Below are 16,880 nucleotides of genomic sequence, written 5' to 3' on the forward strand. Positions count from 1 at the left end.
TTAAAGTTTGTTACCGCTATTTCTCAGAAAGTACTAAAGGGATCTTTCTCAAATTTCATATGCAGGTTCCCCTAGGGCCCTAGTTGTGCATATTGCATTTTGGGACCGATCGGTCAACAAGATGGCGGACACGTGGCCATCTTGGATTTTGATAATTAAAGTTTGTTACCGCTATTTCTCAGAAAGTACTGAAGGGATCTTTCTCAAATTTCATATGTAGGTTCCCCTAGGGCCCTAGTTGTGCATATTGCATTTTGGGACTGATCGGTCAACAAGATGGCTGCCAGGCGACCATCTTGGATTTTGATAGTTAAAGTTTGTTACTGCTATTTCTCAGAAAGTACTAAAGGGATCTATCTCAAATGTCATATATAGGTTCCCCTAGGGCCCTAGTTGTGCATATTGCATTTTGGGACCGAATCATATTTTTTTTATTATCAACTAAGCAACATTGATCATACCATGTACATTGTTCTTTTCAGCTGTGTACATATCTTGACTTGGGGACTCAGTACCTGTGCAGATGTTGACTTCTACCAAGCCGCTATTGGTGCTGATGCTGGTAGATGTCTTGCCTGAATGAAAAAGAAAATAAAACATAAATGATTGCTATAGTTACACTTGTATTGCTTCCATACACACTGGTGACTTTTGTTAGTGAAAAAGAAAGAGCAAGAACCATGTACTTTTAACACATTATTTATCCCAAGAACTTTGCATTAAAGGAAACAATGTTAGTCATTACAATTTTCCAACTTTACAACAAGTAAACTTGTCTAATAAGGTAAGATTTCTAAAGAGAAAAGTGCTCATGAATATGACATGATCATGGGTAATGGAACTTGGGTGGATAAAACAAACTTACTTTCATTCAGTTTCCTTTTCTTTGAAGGCTGATCATTCTCCCTAGATTCCTTATCTGCTGCAAAATATGAAAGTATACACACATTTAGATCACACATTCTTGTATCCACAATTTCCAAGGATTACAATCACTTACAATCTGTAAACTCCTACAATATGTCAAAACTGAAGGTTCATGTGCGAGCAGTAACTTTGGTCCTTTGATGTACCGTATACCAAAAGAATTGAATATCTCTACATTGTATGGCTTTGAAGTTGAACATTACTCTGTAAATCTTCAAAGGAAGTCTGACAGCATGCATGTGATTATCAGTTTTTTCATCTTGAAATTTGGCTTCAGTTTTACTGTGACATAGTCCAGGGGTGTAGAGATTGTTAGCGATGGTAACCCCTGGAAAATTGAGGATGGTGTTCTAGATGATGCACCAAGGATTTATAAGTGAGAAGGATTCGCGACTGTCTCTTTACACTACTAAACACCACGAGAGATGACCATGAATCGGGAATAAAATCCATTTTTCTCAACAAACACTTTTCTTACGGAGTCAAAAGAAATTTCACAATATTTAGTAGTTTGTTTAAGGACGAAAGTTTTAGAAGAAATGTCTTAAACTTTCGTTAAAAAAATATGACAGCTCATGAAATGACAGAGAGTAAGACGGTAACCCTCGCACCCCCATACTAAATCAAAGGCTGCGCCAACAGATATAAAAGGAAAATCAGTCGTAACGTCACGATCAGTGCACAAAAAATATTTAACACAATCCGGTTTTATCCTTTAGTAAATATAATTAAGACGTTAATATCTTGTCTGATCCTTTTCTGGAATACATACCACTTGTCTGTTTCCTTCTCACAGGTGATCTTGAGGTACTTTCTGCATATGAAACAAATTACCCATTAGTATACCAAGTTTTTGAGTACAGTGTACTGTGGTTGGTTCAAATCTCAATTACTATCTTTGCAAATTTAAATTTTATTTATTATTTGAATTTTAAAACAATAGATTTCAAACCTGAAAAAGGTGATAAACAATAATATTCAAAAATACAAATACATACATGTCAGACAAACAGATTATGCTGTAGCTATATGTATCGTATCACAAAAATTCTGCTAAATTTGAAATGAACAATAACATTTTATTATTACTTTTCAACCATAAATTAAATAAGCCAATAGGCTTTATACTGATGTTGGATTGGTGAGATAGACTGAGATATACTGGGGAAATAATTTTTGTTTTTAGAGATTTAATACACATGCCTTCCTTTCTTTTTGCCAATATTGACTCCATGCTGTCACCATTTCTTTGCTCACCCAGGATTGAATCCATGGTAGAGACGAGGCTTGCGTGAGTTTCTAAGTAGATCAAAATTGTAATTGTTGACATTTGTGTAAGCAAGTATTTAGTGTTCAATTTAATCAGGTCCCCTGTTTCATGCCTGACAGAGAGACAGTGATTAAATTTATATATAAATCATGCACCCTGTTACATATCTATGATACCCCTTTCCAATTTCATAGAGCATACATAACAGATTTTCAATGGATTTGAAAATTTATGGCAAAGTAAGTTATAGGCCAAATCAAAGATTAATGTAGTTTTGCAGTTGTGAAATATTAAATGAACTGTACACTCTACATATTTTCTTCATAAATATGAATTTGATAATACATGTAACCAGCATCTTAGAGTCACCATATTAAAAAGATACTTCTTAAATGTTTTAATGCTGTAAAAGCATTTTAATTTGTAATTCAATAATTGAAAAATGCGACCAGCTCACTCCATTGTTTAAATTGGTAACTACATGTCAGTTTCGTTTTTCGGAAGTTCTTGTTGACTAAATAATCACAAAAATATTCAAAACAATTCAGTAAATTTTAGTCGGTAATTTTATCTTCAGATCGATTATCTTTTCTCAAAACTAATGCGCAAAATCAATAACAATTGTTTCTGTAACTCTTACTTACGTTCCACACAAGTGCACATGTGTCTCGGTGATTAAAAATACACCAGAACGATTTACAATGCAGTTCCATGTGTATTTATTAAACAAGGTCTTGGTTTCATATGCTTAAAATTGAGTCCATTTACAAAACCAATTTTCCTCCAAGCATTACGCTACGTACGTATACTGACAGCTGAAAGTTTCTGTTTACATACTAGCACTGTATATATGCTAGGTCACAAAAACGCTTTTTTCACATGAAGCACATTCAAGAGCTTTTACGACGCAGATTGGTCATCTAATCTAGGGTATTCCCAACATATCTGTAGACAGCGCTGGAAAGTGGGAAGTTGCTATTTTTTTCTCACGTACAAGTAATATTAACTTGAATTATGGAATTTTTAAAATAAAATACACCACTTACGAAATAGGAAACGTTTAACGCATTGCTCACAGTGCAATGCCATTTATGCTTTGTCAGCGAAATAACTAGAGCATGATACGAAGTTTACATTAGCGGCCATTATAAACTATTCTTTTTAACGATAAATGAAAAATGACTCAAAGGAATGAATGTAGGCCCAATAAATGTACGTACCTGATTTCTCAATGATCATGGCGGGATATTGCTTCCCTTGATATGTTGCCACAACTTCATCTCCATCGCGATAGTCACAGAATTCTCTTCTTGGTGACTTGATGGCCGTAAATTTGATTATCGTCATCAGCGACTCCAAAACCCAATTTACCAGTACGTACATTGTCTTTGAATGTGTAGAAAAGTCGCCAAAATTCTGTGTTTTCGCTACGAGGTTGTTTCGTGTGTTCAAAACCGTAGGTGATGGTACTACCTTACACCGCCAAAACTTCAACCAATCAGAGCGCGTTTTTGAAAAATGCAACTGAGTCTGACCAATCAGGAAGGTCAATACATCGTAAGTTCATCAACCTCAACAAAATGGCGCTTTGATGAGAGGTATCAAGTTCCCGAAGTACAATTTCTGTTGAAATCGACTGAATGAACATTCCGATGGACAGATCTTAGAATGAAATTCATCTTTCGTCATGTAAGACGTTGTTGCAGTACACCGTACGCACGTAAGTCAAAGAAAAGTAAATATTTTTTGCATACGTGATCGGACAAAATGTTTATCATGGCACATGCAGTAGTATTGTGTTTACTTTAATTTACGCACATGTTTCTAGGATTTTGTTAAACTGAGCCAAGCGTAAGGCTTGTATCTTTGAGTTCATATATTATTTATTCATTCAGAAAGTCGGTAAAATAACGTAGATGTAATGTAGACAAGAAACTGCCGATATTAAATATCGGCTTTTGCCAAATTACATGTCTGTCATGTTTGGTTATAATATTAAATATCATATACCCTGTCGATAATTATCGAGTCTCTCACCCACTCAACTTCTGTAGTTCTGAAACAAACGAAATTCCGAAACTATACAGTTCAGTATGTTTATAAATCATAAATTTGTAATAAAATCACGATTGGCTATTAATTTTCATCTTATCCCTATGTGCTCTCATTGAATAAAACCGTTTGTAAAAACGGTATTGAAAGTGTATCTTTTCATTTACAGTGAAAGAAAATGGAAAAAGAATGCTTCTATAAGGAAGTTCAGGTTGGAGAAAGATCATTTTTTGAATGCACAATTTGTGGAAGGCATCTGAGCAGAAAGCAAAGAATTTTGACACATTTACGTCATGTTCATAACAAAAGTAAGTGTACATAGAGTCTTCATGTGATCAGGGAAAAATAATGGTGGTGGAAGTGCTAATAATTTATTTTTGCATTCATGATAGTTTTAATAATAATGTGACTTTCCCTGTTAACAGTTTCTGACCTGCATCACGTACTGTATATTTTTCTATATTTTATAAATTGCGAGCATATAGAGAAAACTATAACTGCTGAGAGTTTGATATAATGCTTGATATAATGAATCATGTTGCTTTATTGTGTAGAGTTTCTTTTTCGTGAAATTGATAGATTGCCTTATGATTTATTTCATATGTACATTTACAAAAAAGGAATTGATGCATTTCAATTTTCATCTAGGTCCATTAAAAAGAGTTTACAGGAAATATCTTGATGATCCTTCAGTTCCTGTTCCACGACGCACAGCTTTAAGACTATACACTCAATCCACAGCATCTACTGCATCTGTTATTCATCAGATTTCTGCCAATTCAAGTGATGATGATTTAGATGGTAGGTAATTTTGATTGACTGAAATGATAGCTTAAGAACCAATGTTATGTCTGACACCTGAAAGCTACACCATTTTTGTCGTGAATTGTTTAAAGAATACTCTGGTCATTGATCCGCTATATCAAATTTAAGGATGGTTCATTTTAAATGTGTTGAATTTCCCTTGTACTAAGCTTAATGTACCTAGTGCCTGTGTTGTTTACTTTAAATATGTGGAAAACATTGCAATACACAGCAAATAAGTACTTATAATGAATCTTTAATTTCTTTCATTTTTCTTAAAGGACACGAAACTTCCAGTGGTCTTGCAGATAATCAGACTGAAAATGATAACCTTCATATGGACTTCAGTGATGGTGATGACAATGCTAGTAGTAAGTCTTCAAGTGTCGCCGTGTCTGATGATAACAAATCTACAGATGCAAGGTCATCAAATTCAACTGATGAAAGTGACTTTTCAACTGTGGATACCCTAGACAATGAAAGCGATTGTTTCACATTTTCTGACTCCATTTCTTCAGAAAGTGAAGACCATACAAACTCTTCATGCTCTTCAGATGACTGTGACCACACAGCCTCGCATTGTGAAAATTATGTGCCCGAAGAAGAATTTCAAGCACTTTCTCTTGCTTCCTGCTTTATCAGAAACAAATTTTCTTCAACTACAAGTAGAGATGTCATTAACACATTTAAGAGTGCTTTTCAAAACTGTGAAGAGTTATCCAAACTTGATTTCATGAAAATAATGTCCAGTATTGAAAGTGATTCAATTAAGGAATTTCATTACTGCATTCTTTGCAAAGCTGTTTTTCCTTTAAATGAAGATGAGTTTCGATGTGACACACCGAACTGCAACGGCTTGCGTTACAAAGGGTCTTTATCAAATCAGAACTCAAAAGGACGTCATCCAAAACAATGCTTTGCATTTGTTGACATCAAGAAACAGATAGTGGACCTTCTAAAGGCACCAGGTATATAGAGCTTTTTATTGTTTGTGAGTTACATTTTTATAATACAGTGACACAAGCCTTAACAACCACTTCTGGATAAAGACTGTCTGTTCAATAAGACCATTTATAATAGTTTGACCTGTGTAGAAAGAGTGATTAAAATAATAAGCAAGCCCATCTTTTCCTTGTCCTCTGGGCGTTTTTTTAATATAGACAGGTCTGACTGTAAAAAAATGAACTTTTGCTTGTAATTATTATTATCATTCAGGAATGAAGCTCTACAGTGATGAACAAAAACAAGAAAAGATAACACTTTCAAAGATCTTCCGTCTTTTGTGTGACTAAGATGAAGCATCAGATCTGAAAAATCTAAAGTTGTTTTGACTTTTTACAGACCTTTATATATGAACCACTTTCATTTTGAGATACTGATTTTATTTGTTCATTATATCATATATATATATATTATTTGGTAGTGACCATTATATTTAATTCATGTTCTTTCGTTTGTAGGAATATGGGAGGATATTCATCAGAATAAACAGACAGCATATGACAGAAAGTCAAACAACACTACAGTATTGACAGATATTACTGATGGAGCCTCCTACAGAAAAATGATGGTTGATGGTGGATTTTTGGATAAGACAAATCACAACATTACTGCAATATTAAACACAGATGGAGTGAATTTGTATTCATCCTCAAAAATCGAGTTGTGGCCTATTTTTTTGGCAATTAATGAGCTGAGCCCTCCACTGCGATTTTCAAGAAACAACATAATTCTTTTAGGTTTATGGCAAGGTAAGGGGAAACCTCCATTTCAACAATTTTTGCAAATTTTTACTGAGGAGATGAATTCTGTCTTCAAGGATGGTGTCAACGTTGAGATACACAACCATGTTCATAATGTGAAGCTATCTGTGCTTTGTAGTGTGACAGATTTGCCAGCTAAAGCAGAAGTGTTGAACATGTCATACTATAATGGGGAGTATGCCTGTATTACCTGTGAAGACCCTGGTATGACAGTAAAGCAAGGAAAGGGCCATGCAAAGTGCTATCCATACCGTGATTTAGAATCAAGGTACACCAGGCGCAATGAGGAAGGAGTTTTTGCTAACATGAGCTCAGGCTCCAACAAAAATAGAAGCAAAGGATTTAAAGGCCATTCTCCACTTCACAAGCTGTACAATTTCAACATAGTTGATGGAACTGTGCCAGATTACATGCATGGTGTGCTCCTTGGTGTTACTAAAACTCTTCTTTCAAAATGGTTCTCACCATCTGAAAGTAGAAAAAATTACTTCATTGGTAAACACATCAAAGCTGTTTCAAATAGAATGAATAGTATCAAGCCTCCTTATAATATTGAAAGGCTTCCAAGGGATCTTGAAAAGCATTACTTGCATTTCAAAGCAACCGAATTACAATCTTGGTTGCTTTACTACTCTATTCCATGTTTGAAAGGCTTTCTCCCCGAAGAATATATGGAAAACTTTGTATGTTTTTCAGAGGCAATTTACATCTTGCTTGGTGACCAGATTACACCAGTAGATCTAGAAAAATCTGTAGATTTGCTGAATCAATTTTATGCATCATTCCAGAGACTTTACGGGGATGGATCCTGTGGTTTGAATGTTCATAACGTAGCAGTTCATCTCCCGGAGTATGTGCAAATGTGGGGGCCAATCTGGTGTTGGAGTTGCTTCCCATTTGAAGATGCCAATGCAATGCTCCTTCAATCTGTGCATGGGACTGGAAATGTTCTGAAGCAAATCTTCAAATACCGACAAGCCCGTTTTAACATCCGCAACAAGGGCATGGTGCTAAACAAAACATCAAATTGGACCATCACAATCAAAGCAGGAAACTGTGATGTAGCTGGTGTTCCAAAGAAGTTGGCAGAGTCAGAAATATGGGTTGTAGAGAGTCTTGCCAGAAATCATCCAGTTGGTTCAGCTGATACTAGAAAAGTTAGCAGAATAATTGTTAACGGAAATAAGTACTACGCAGATGATTACAACAGGATGCAGAAAAGAGTCTGCAGTGTTGTCATTTATGGTGACACCCATATAGGAAAAATCAAATTCTTTGTACTGTGCGACAACCTTGTGTATGCTGTAATACAAAAGATGAAGAATTTGGATCCTTCACAGCTGCCTGGAGTGCCCATTGTTAGTCATCTAACTGCTATTAAACACACAGAGACAGTCATTTTGGTGAATGTGGAGGAATTAAGTCATGTTTTAGTTTTCATCGACACTAGAACACAAAAGCAACCCATGGAACCACAATATGTGTGCAGACTCCCTAACAAATATGGGCATGCTGTTTTCAAATGATGATATATGTCATTAAATTTGTATTTGGTTGACCTTTATGGTCATGAACAATATATTATAATTTAAGCAGCATTATATATCTTTCATGGTACATTTAACACTGTCCTAATAACAGGTGTTAGAATTGCAGATTTTTAACCTTATTCATTGTAGTAAGTTATATACTAGTATGTGTAATGTAAACAAAATGTAATGTTCTAGATTTTCTGTGTGAGGTAAACAATGTTACAACCTATAATTGATTAGAGTGTCTTTCAAACTATTATGTTGTAAATTTTTACTTAAATATTTTTATTGTTGTTGCAAAACATTATCAATTAATAGTGAACTTGTATAGTCTAGCTTGTGTCAATTTTTTTTATCATTTGTAACAATTAGTCAACCATTTCTTTTACATTAGTATTTAAGTGACCTAAATTGGTCTGGGGGTTTTGTAAGAAACATGGTTTACCACGACCTTAGAACATGGTCGACCATGGTCTTTGAAAACATGGTCAACCATGGTCTTTAAAGAACATGGTCTTTCAGTTCATGGTTGAACATGGTTGACCATGGTCAAGCAAAGTGACCATGGTTGACCATGGTCATGACGACCATGACCATGGTCAATATCACAGTATTTGATGGTTGACCACGGTTTATCGTGGTCGACCATCAAAAACCATGGTGACCATGGTCGACCATGGTCTACATTTCTCCTGGGTAGGTTCATGGTGTATGTCCCATCCATAGATGTCATGGCCAAACCACTGAGTCGACGGCCATGTGTAGTTTGCTTTCCTGAGCATGATACTACTGTGTAAGGTACGGAGCCGCTTGCGGGAATACCCCAATAATCAGATTTCAGAGCGTCCGAGGCTTTTATTGCTTTGATCGTCCAGGATCACGTATACAGTACGAAACTTATCTGGTTCTTCCGCAGGATGTAGCTTGACAAGAAGTGTTTTGGCGCAGGAGCGTCCACTGAATCCCTTTCCACATATTCTTGTACACTGACTTGACACAGACGTTGACTGATCATGTCTCTCTGTATTTTCTGATTGAGGGAACTGGACTGGTCTGGGAGTTCTCTCCTCGCCATGACTTGACTTAACCCTTTGCTGTTTATCAGAGTTCTTTTGGTAGTTGTCAGAAGTTGGATGGAGAGCTGTGGGATGTTTGTCACTACGACATATATCGCAACATATCACTTCGGACAGTTTTTGTAGAGATGCGAGTTCGACTTACAACATTTGAAGCAGATGTGGTGCTCCGCGAGCAACTTCTTGCGTTCCGACAAAGACTTTTCTCTGAATTTTCTGCATTGGTTAAGTGTGTGATTTGAGTCATGGATAATACATTTTCCTTCATTGAAGACCACGTCTTTGTGCTGAGTATCACCCTTTACATCGGTTTTCTTCACCCGAATATCTTTGCGACGCTGATTATCAAAACGACGTGTGCTGGCAGCAGATGAGCTATCATGACTGAATATTATTAGACCTGGGTCATTTAGCACCGATGTCATCTCCTTCATAAAGCTTGCGAAAAATCCAAATGGAGGATAGACATTGCCATGTGATTTTTTATACGATGCTGCTCTATCTGTCCACTTAAATTGCAATCTGGGTGGCAGCTTCGACACCACCTGGTTGATGCGAAGGGACGAGTCGTAGTATGACAGGATTCCTGTAAAATTGCTGTTTTGCTTCACAGTGTAAATTTCTGTTATGATGTCCAATAGATCATAAAATTTTTCAAGGTCCTTGGCGGTGACTCTAGGAAACTTGTCCAGCTTTTTCTTTAGCGAGGATTCAATTACCTCAGGGCAGCCATATTGCTCATCTAATCTTCTCCATAGTTCTTGACGACCATGGTTCGGGTTACCAGCTATTGATGCCCGTATGCTTTTTGCATGACGTGAAGATTTAGGCCCCAACCATTTGACCAGTAAGTCAAGCTCTTCTGATGGATTTGCATCCACCTCTTTCATAATGGCTTGGAAGCTAGCCTTCCAACATATGTAATTCTCTGGAAGGTCATCGAATTGTGAAAGTCTACACATTGTCATTTCTTTCTTCATCAGAAACTTTGTGAAATCTAGGCACTGAGTTTGAGCATTGACAGCCGCTGTAGGGTGAAATGAAGGGGCTACAGGATTCCAAAAGGTTTGTTCTCGCTGATCATTTACTTGAGGTGGGATTTCAGTCTTATCATTCGGACTAGCACTTGACTGGTTTCCATTTAGAGAGTTCTGGACTTTGACGTATTGCCGAGTCCTTTCATTTACTACTTCCTGGTCCACACTTGACCTTTCGCTTTCAGAAAGGCTATCCTCTTCTAAAACCTTTAGTTCTGTAGCGGCTATTGCTTATTGCTTTGTGTTTTGTTCCAATGTTAGTGATCCCACATTCACGCTGATTTGAGAAAGAGCCTGCTGTACTCTTGATTCTAGGCGTGAATGATGTGATAGGTGATTAGACTTTTCCTCTAGGCTGCTCTGTGACCTTTCTCTGGTGAGGAACTGTAAGAACTTTTCTGATAATTCTGTGTAATTTTGTAATAATTCACGAATGCGTGCCTTTACCTCATGTACACGAGATAACTCTGAGGCTGGAATGTCAACCGTAATAAGATCATCGATATCTGTGGTGAGTCTTAAAAACTTTGAGGAGAATGTTGTCACAGTTTCCTTAAACTATTCCTCTGCTTTTGGAGATAGTTTCCTAAGCCGCTTCTCATCTCCTTCAAAATCTTGATTAGTTGATGAACCATCTAATGGTTGATCCTCAGTAGTGATCTGTTTGGTTTCAGGACAGCTTGAATCCTTATTTGCCTCCATGATTGGTGGTGATTGACTGTCTTTCACTGTACTGACAATAAACAAGCCTGGCTCGAATGTATGAACTTGTCAGATTTATTGATGAAATAGTGAAAGCTGAAAGTAAACAAAGTTTACATCTGAGAGTAAACAAAGTTTACATCTGAAAGTAAACAAAGTTTACATAAGTATGTTGATGATGGTTTGATTATTATTTACATTAAATGTAAACGGCAATGCAGCATAATAGACAACATTAACAGTACCAAAAATATGGGTACACTTATTGCTTGTCTCATTCATACACAGTTATACACTTTACACTTGCAAATATTTTTAATATAATTATGGTGAGAGCATCCTTAATAAACTGGCTTGTTGCTTTACTTTACAATACTGGCAGAATAAGCTTGAGTAACTTATAATAAATGGACATGAAATATATCAATAATATCTAATGACTAGATCAGTAACATGATGACGAGACAAATGATTATTGAAAAAGTGCAGTTATAGAAACATACACCGTAAACACGTGGTTAAATTTACCGCTTCGACCCCACATCATAATATTGCAATTATCGGTTTATTATTTATTCTATGACTTTGGCTTTGAAACAATGCTATTCTATAATAAAGGTATCAACAAATATTATTATAAAACTATAGACTTACACAGTATGGGCCACAATAAAGGCTAAAGGTGGCAAACAGCATATTGAGAACCATATCAAAACAAAGTTGGGCGGAAATGGAGAAATACAAAGGGCGATAACTCTAAATCACATAAAAATTATAGGTGGCATACACCTATATAAATACAGGCCTAATAGGCAGAACATACACAATAGGATGATATCGATATAGACGAGTGGTTAACGCACTTCCACGCAGATGGTGGGGGTTCGATTCCCTACTGGTTTTTCTCCTGCCATATGATCCTATTTGAGCCGATGGATTTCATCGGATGGGTACCTGACACGAGAATAGAATATGTGACTGACAAAGCATTAGCGCCATATAGCAGCTTGGCTTGTATTCTCCCTAGGGAGTCGATTAAGGCTCTGGAATGTCACAGAATTGCCAGGGGTTAAAATTGTAAAGTCTTGTGAGCTTGTACTTGTACAAAGAATAGGACTCTAAACTGCAACTTTTCGACCTACTGCATCAATTACTAAATTGTTTATAATAAGGTGCCACTCCACTGTGTGTATCTTCGTACATCGTTGTGAAAGTCGTATTTCGAATGCTTTTTTCGACAGGGAATTTGCACCATATGCATAATTTCTATGAATTTTGTAAACAGGAAGTTGGACCCATTGAAAAAAGTCAATGAAGATTTGTTTGTTTTCTTGTTGGTAGTAATGACCAATTATTAAATTTTCAGGGGAGCAGACTTCAGGCCTGATTATAAAAAGGTGGGGGTGTTACACTGTCTGTTTGACTGTCCAGTACTAGCCTTGACAGCAACGGCAACAGAAGATATCAAGAGTGATGTGGACAAGGTTGAAGTTAGATACTCATATCCTATCCCTGATACCAGACAGGCCGAACATTTTTCTTCATATGAGAAAGACATCAGAAAAGTTAGAAGAAATTGAATGGATAAGAGAGGCGGTAATTAATAAGGGTGTTTTGTGTAAAAAAAATTTAATTTATGCGTCAACAATAAGTGGTTGTGAGCAGTTGTACTTTTGGTTCCATTCAACTTTAAAAGAGAAAGCGTACAAAGACTCTTCAGTTTCCATCGAGAATAGAATCATAGAGATGTTTCATTCTCACAGACTCGGACTCAAAAGACAGAATTCTGAAAGACTTCATGCAAACTGATTCAAAAATAAGAGTTCTCATTGCCACCGTTGCCTGTGGCATGGGTCTTGACATACCTGACATAGATAGTGTCATCTTGTGGGGGATGCCAACATCCATGCTGCAAGCATGGCAAGAAATAGGTAGAGGAGGGCGAGATGGGCGTGACTGCTTAGCGACATGTTATGCTTTTCCACGCAGTTTAGCCAAAAGCTGCGACCGTTGTCAGAATTTCAAGTGTGTTCCCAATTGAAATGACAATTCTCAACGAACAAGGATTTTTGGGACGGACATGTGTCAGCGCGCGATATGTCTGGAATCGTTTTCTTTTAATAACAACGTCAAAGTTCCGAATAAATCTAAATGTGACAACACATGTTAGGAGATATGCTCATGTGCTTTGTGTAAATGTTGTATTGTGTGCATGCAGAGTTGTTCATGCGAGAAGAAACTGAATGTTGATAACATTTTGAATTTTTACATGAAATGATAAATATCGGTTCATATCATTAAATTGAATTGTGTCACTAAGTATCGTGTTGCTTCAAGATTTCTACATTTTTTTTAAACAGTGCTATAATTTTGCATACCATATTTATCCGCAAATAAGCCCCCGCTCACAAATAAGACCCCCCCCCCTAAGATGTTTAAATGATTTTCAATTTCAAAATAGTAACATTATAATGACTCGCAAATAAGCCAACTTCAGTATCAATATTTTGCATGGGAGTAGATATAGGCGGTTTATTTGAGGATAAGTACAGTACTGCTTTAGAATTTACCAGTACATTTAATAACAGCTATGTGAGCATCTGGTGTCATTTTACGTAAAAGTTCTGTTACACTGAGGACAAGCCATACTATCATATCAATTTTTAGGTCACCTGAGACGAAGTCTCAAGTGACCTATTCTAATCGCCTTTTGTCCTTGTCGTCCGTCGTACGTCGTTCGCCCCTGTGAGGAAGGCTCTGGGTTCTGTCCCCTGGCCGAGACACACCAAAGTCTGTAAAAGTGGTAGTTTCTGCTCCTGCTTAGCGCTCAGCAAAAAGGAGTGGGACGACTGGTTCGCCCGTTGTCAGTATAATGTGACCGGGTGGGGTGTGTTGCTTGGTGTCTTCGGCGGCATGCTTCAGTGATATAGCACTATAAAAAGGGCAAAAGTTCCACTATACAAGAAGACACAACATGAATATACCGCAGTCTCCCGAAACACGCACCTCGCACAACATACACGCAACACACCGCATACATGGGAGGCCGTCCTTACATGACCATAGCTGTTAATAGGACGTTAATCAATCAAACAAGCAAACAAACAATCGTCGTCCGTCGTATGTCCGTAAACAATTTACATTTTCGACTTCTTCTCCAAAACTGCTGAAGCAATTTCAATGAAATTTTGCACAAACCTTCTAAGGCATAAGGCCAATCAAAATTGTGGTAGATGTGGTAGAATCAAATACTCTTCATAGATAGAAAGGTCTTAAGGTCCTTTACAAAAATTGTGAATTATATGACCCTGGGGTCTCACGTTTCCCCCCTGGGGAGGGGGTCAAGTTTACTATACTTCATATAGGGAAAACACATTTATGAGCATGTTTTGCTCAATTTTCATTGGAAACAAGTCAAACTTGGTTAGAATTATTAGTCTGAGATAGCATTTTAATATCATATACACATTGGTCCTGGCCGACCCCCTGGGGGCAGAGGGGCGGGGCTAAAAAAGGGTCAAGTAGGCTAAAACTTCAAAAATCTTCTGAAATTCTAAAAATGGTAGATTAAAATACTTTTCATAAATAGAAAGGGTCTTAAGGTCCTTTACAAAAATTGTGAATTATATTACCCTGGGGTCTCACGTTTCCCCCCTGGGAAGGGGGTCAAGTTTACTATAGTTTATATAGGGAAAACACATTCATGAGCATGTTTTGCTCAATTTTCATTGGAAACAAGTCAAACTTGGTTAGAATTATTAGTCTGAGATAGCATTTTAATATCATATACACATTGGTCCTGGCCGACCCCCTGGGGGCAGAGGGGCGGGGCTAAAAAAGGGTCAAATAGGCTAAAACTTCAAAAATCTTCTGAAATTCTGGAAATGGTAGAATCAAATACTTTTCATAAATAGAAAGGTCTTAAGGTCCTTTGCAAAAATTGTGAAATATATGACCCTGGGGTCTCACGTTTCCGTCCTGGTGAGGGGGTCAAGTTTACTATAGTTTATATAGGGAAAACACATTTATGGGCATGTTTTGCTCAATTTTCATTGGAAACGAGTCAAACTTGGTTACAATTATTAGCCTAAGATAGCATTTTAATATCATATCCACATTGGTCCTGGCCGACCCCCTGGGGGCAGAGGGGCGGGGCTAAAAAAAGGGTCAAATAGGCTAAAACTTCAAAAATCTTCTGAAATTCTGGAAATTGTAGAATCAAATACTTTTCATAAATAGAAAGGTCTTAAGGTCCTTTACAAAAATTGTGAATTATATGAACCTGGGGTCTCACCACCCTGGGGTATCACGTTTCCCCCTGGGGAGGGGGTCAAGTTTACTATAGTTTATATAGGGAAAACACATTTAACATATTTGTGAACATTATTTGCCCAATTTTCGTAGGAAATTAGTCAAATTTGATTAGAATTATTAGCCTAAGATATAGCATTTTAACATTCATATCCGTCCTCGATGACGTCTTGGGGGACCAGAGGGGCAGGACCAAACAGGGTCAAAATGATTAAAATTTCAAAAAATACCTCTAAGTTCACAGCTTGATGGAAGCAAATACTCTTCATAGTCTAAAAAAGTCAAATTTATAAATCACTGACCAACTTCAAGGCCCAGCAGTGTATTTGTTTCATTATATATTCTAACTCAGGTGACCGTTAAGGCCCATGGGCCTCTTGTTATTAGATACAGTATTGGTCAGGGACAGATAACATAGAGCGATGATCCTCACCACATTGATACCAGAGGTCCCAGGTTTGAGTCACGAGTACCAGCACCAGTGTGGTTCTTAATAACATAAGTCAACTGTCCCCGTATTAATCAAACGTTCTTAAACATATATGGGAGGGGGGAGGCACTTTGATATCAAGGGACCCACCCATAGAAGCAATTTTAATTTTTGAATATACTTCATACGAGAAGCATTTGCCAAGAAAGAACATCTTGTGGCCGTGTTCTTTGACCTTGAAAAGGCATACGACACAACTTGGCAATATGTAATCATGAACGATCTCCATGATATCGGTATACGTGGTAATTTGCCAAAGTTTATATCGAATTTTGTGTCTGACAGGCATTTCAAAGTTCGAACGGGTTCAACTTATTCAGAAACAGAAACACAGGAGATGGGCGTACCTCAGGGTGGTATCTTGTCCGTCACACTTTTTGGACTGAAAATTAACAGCATAACCAAATGTCTTGGCCAATCTACGGAAGGGTCTCTATTTGTGGATGATTCCTTGATCTGTTACAGATCAAAAAACAAGCACACTATAGAACGGCAACTACAACAATGTTTAGGCAAATTACAAAATTGGGCTGACGAAAATGGCTTTAGATTTTCAAGATCAAAAACTGTCTGTATGCACTTCTGGCAAAAACGAAAACCACACAATGATCCTGACCTCACACTCAATGGAATTAAAATTCCAGTAGTTGAACAAACTAAATTTCTTGGACTAATATTTGATTCGAAAACTGTCCTTTGTTCCACATATCAAACATCTGAAGGATAAGTGCTCGAAGGCGCTGAACATTCTACGAGTTCTTTCCCATTCTGATTGGGGTGCAGACCGTGAAATGCTTCTACGTATCTATCGGGCACTTATTAGATCAAAACTTGACTACGGCTCTTTTGTCTATGGATCGGCTCGCAGCTCCTATCTACAGATGCTTGACCCTATACAGAATCAGGGACTGCGTCT

General features: G+C 37.2%; 2 protein-coding genes across 2 annotated transcripts; one reads left to right on the plus strand and one right to left on the minus strand.

The window, feature by feature from the left end:
* Nucleotides 1–441: 441 nt before the first annotated feature.
* Nucleotides 442–5,334, minus strand: LOC138312681 (uncharacterized). Its single transcript, XM_069253469.1, has 5 exons — nt 2,842–5,334; nt 2,131–2,226; nt 1,700–1,741; nt 866–922; nt 442–575 (listed from the first exon to the last, which is right to left on the minus strand). The coding sequence occupies exons 1-5, from the start codon at nt 2,858–2,860 to the stop codon at nt 442–444; spliced, it is 348 nt and encodes a 115-aa protein (XP_069109570.1). The 5' UTR covers nt 2,861–5,334.
* Nucleotides 3,661–8,342, plus strand: LOC138312682 (uncharacterized). Its single transcript, XM_069253470.1, has 4 exons — nt 3,661–3,754; nt 4,898–5,050; nt 5,335–6,021; nt 6,514–8,342. Exons 1-4 carry the CDS (start codon nt 3,661–3,663, stop codon nt 8,340–8,342), a joined length of 2,763 nt encoding a protein of 920 aa, XP_069109571.1.
* Nucleotides 8,343–16,880: the final 8,538 nt, after the last annotated feature.

Source organism: Argopecten irradians, unplaced genomic scaffold (assembly GCF_041381155.1).
Source record: "Argopecten irradians isolate NY unplaced genomic scaffold, Ai_NY scaffold_0422, whole genome shotgun sequence".
Classification (NCBI taxonomy): domain Eukaryota; kingdom Metazoa; phylum Mollusca; class Bivalvia; order Pectinida; family Pectinidae; genus Argopecten; species Argopecten irradians.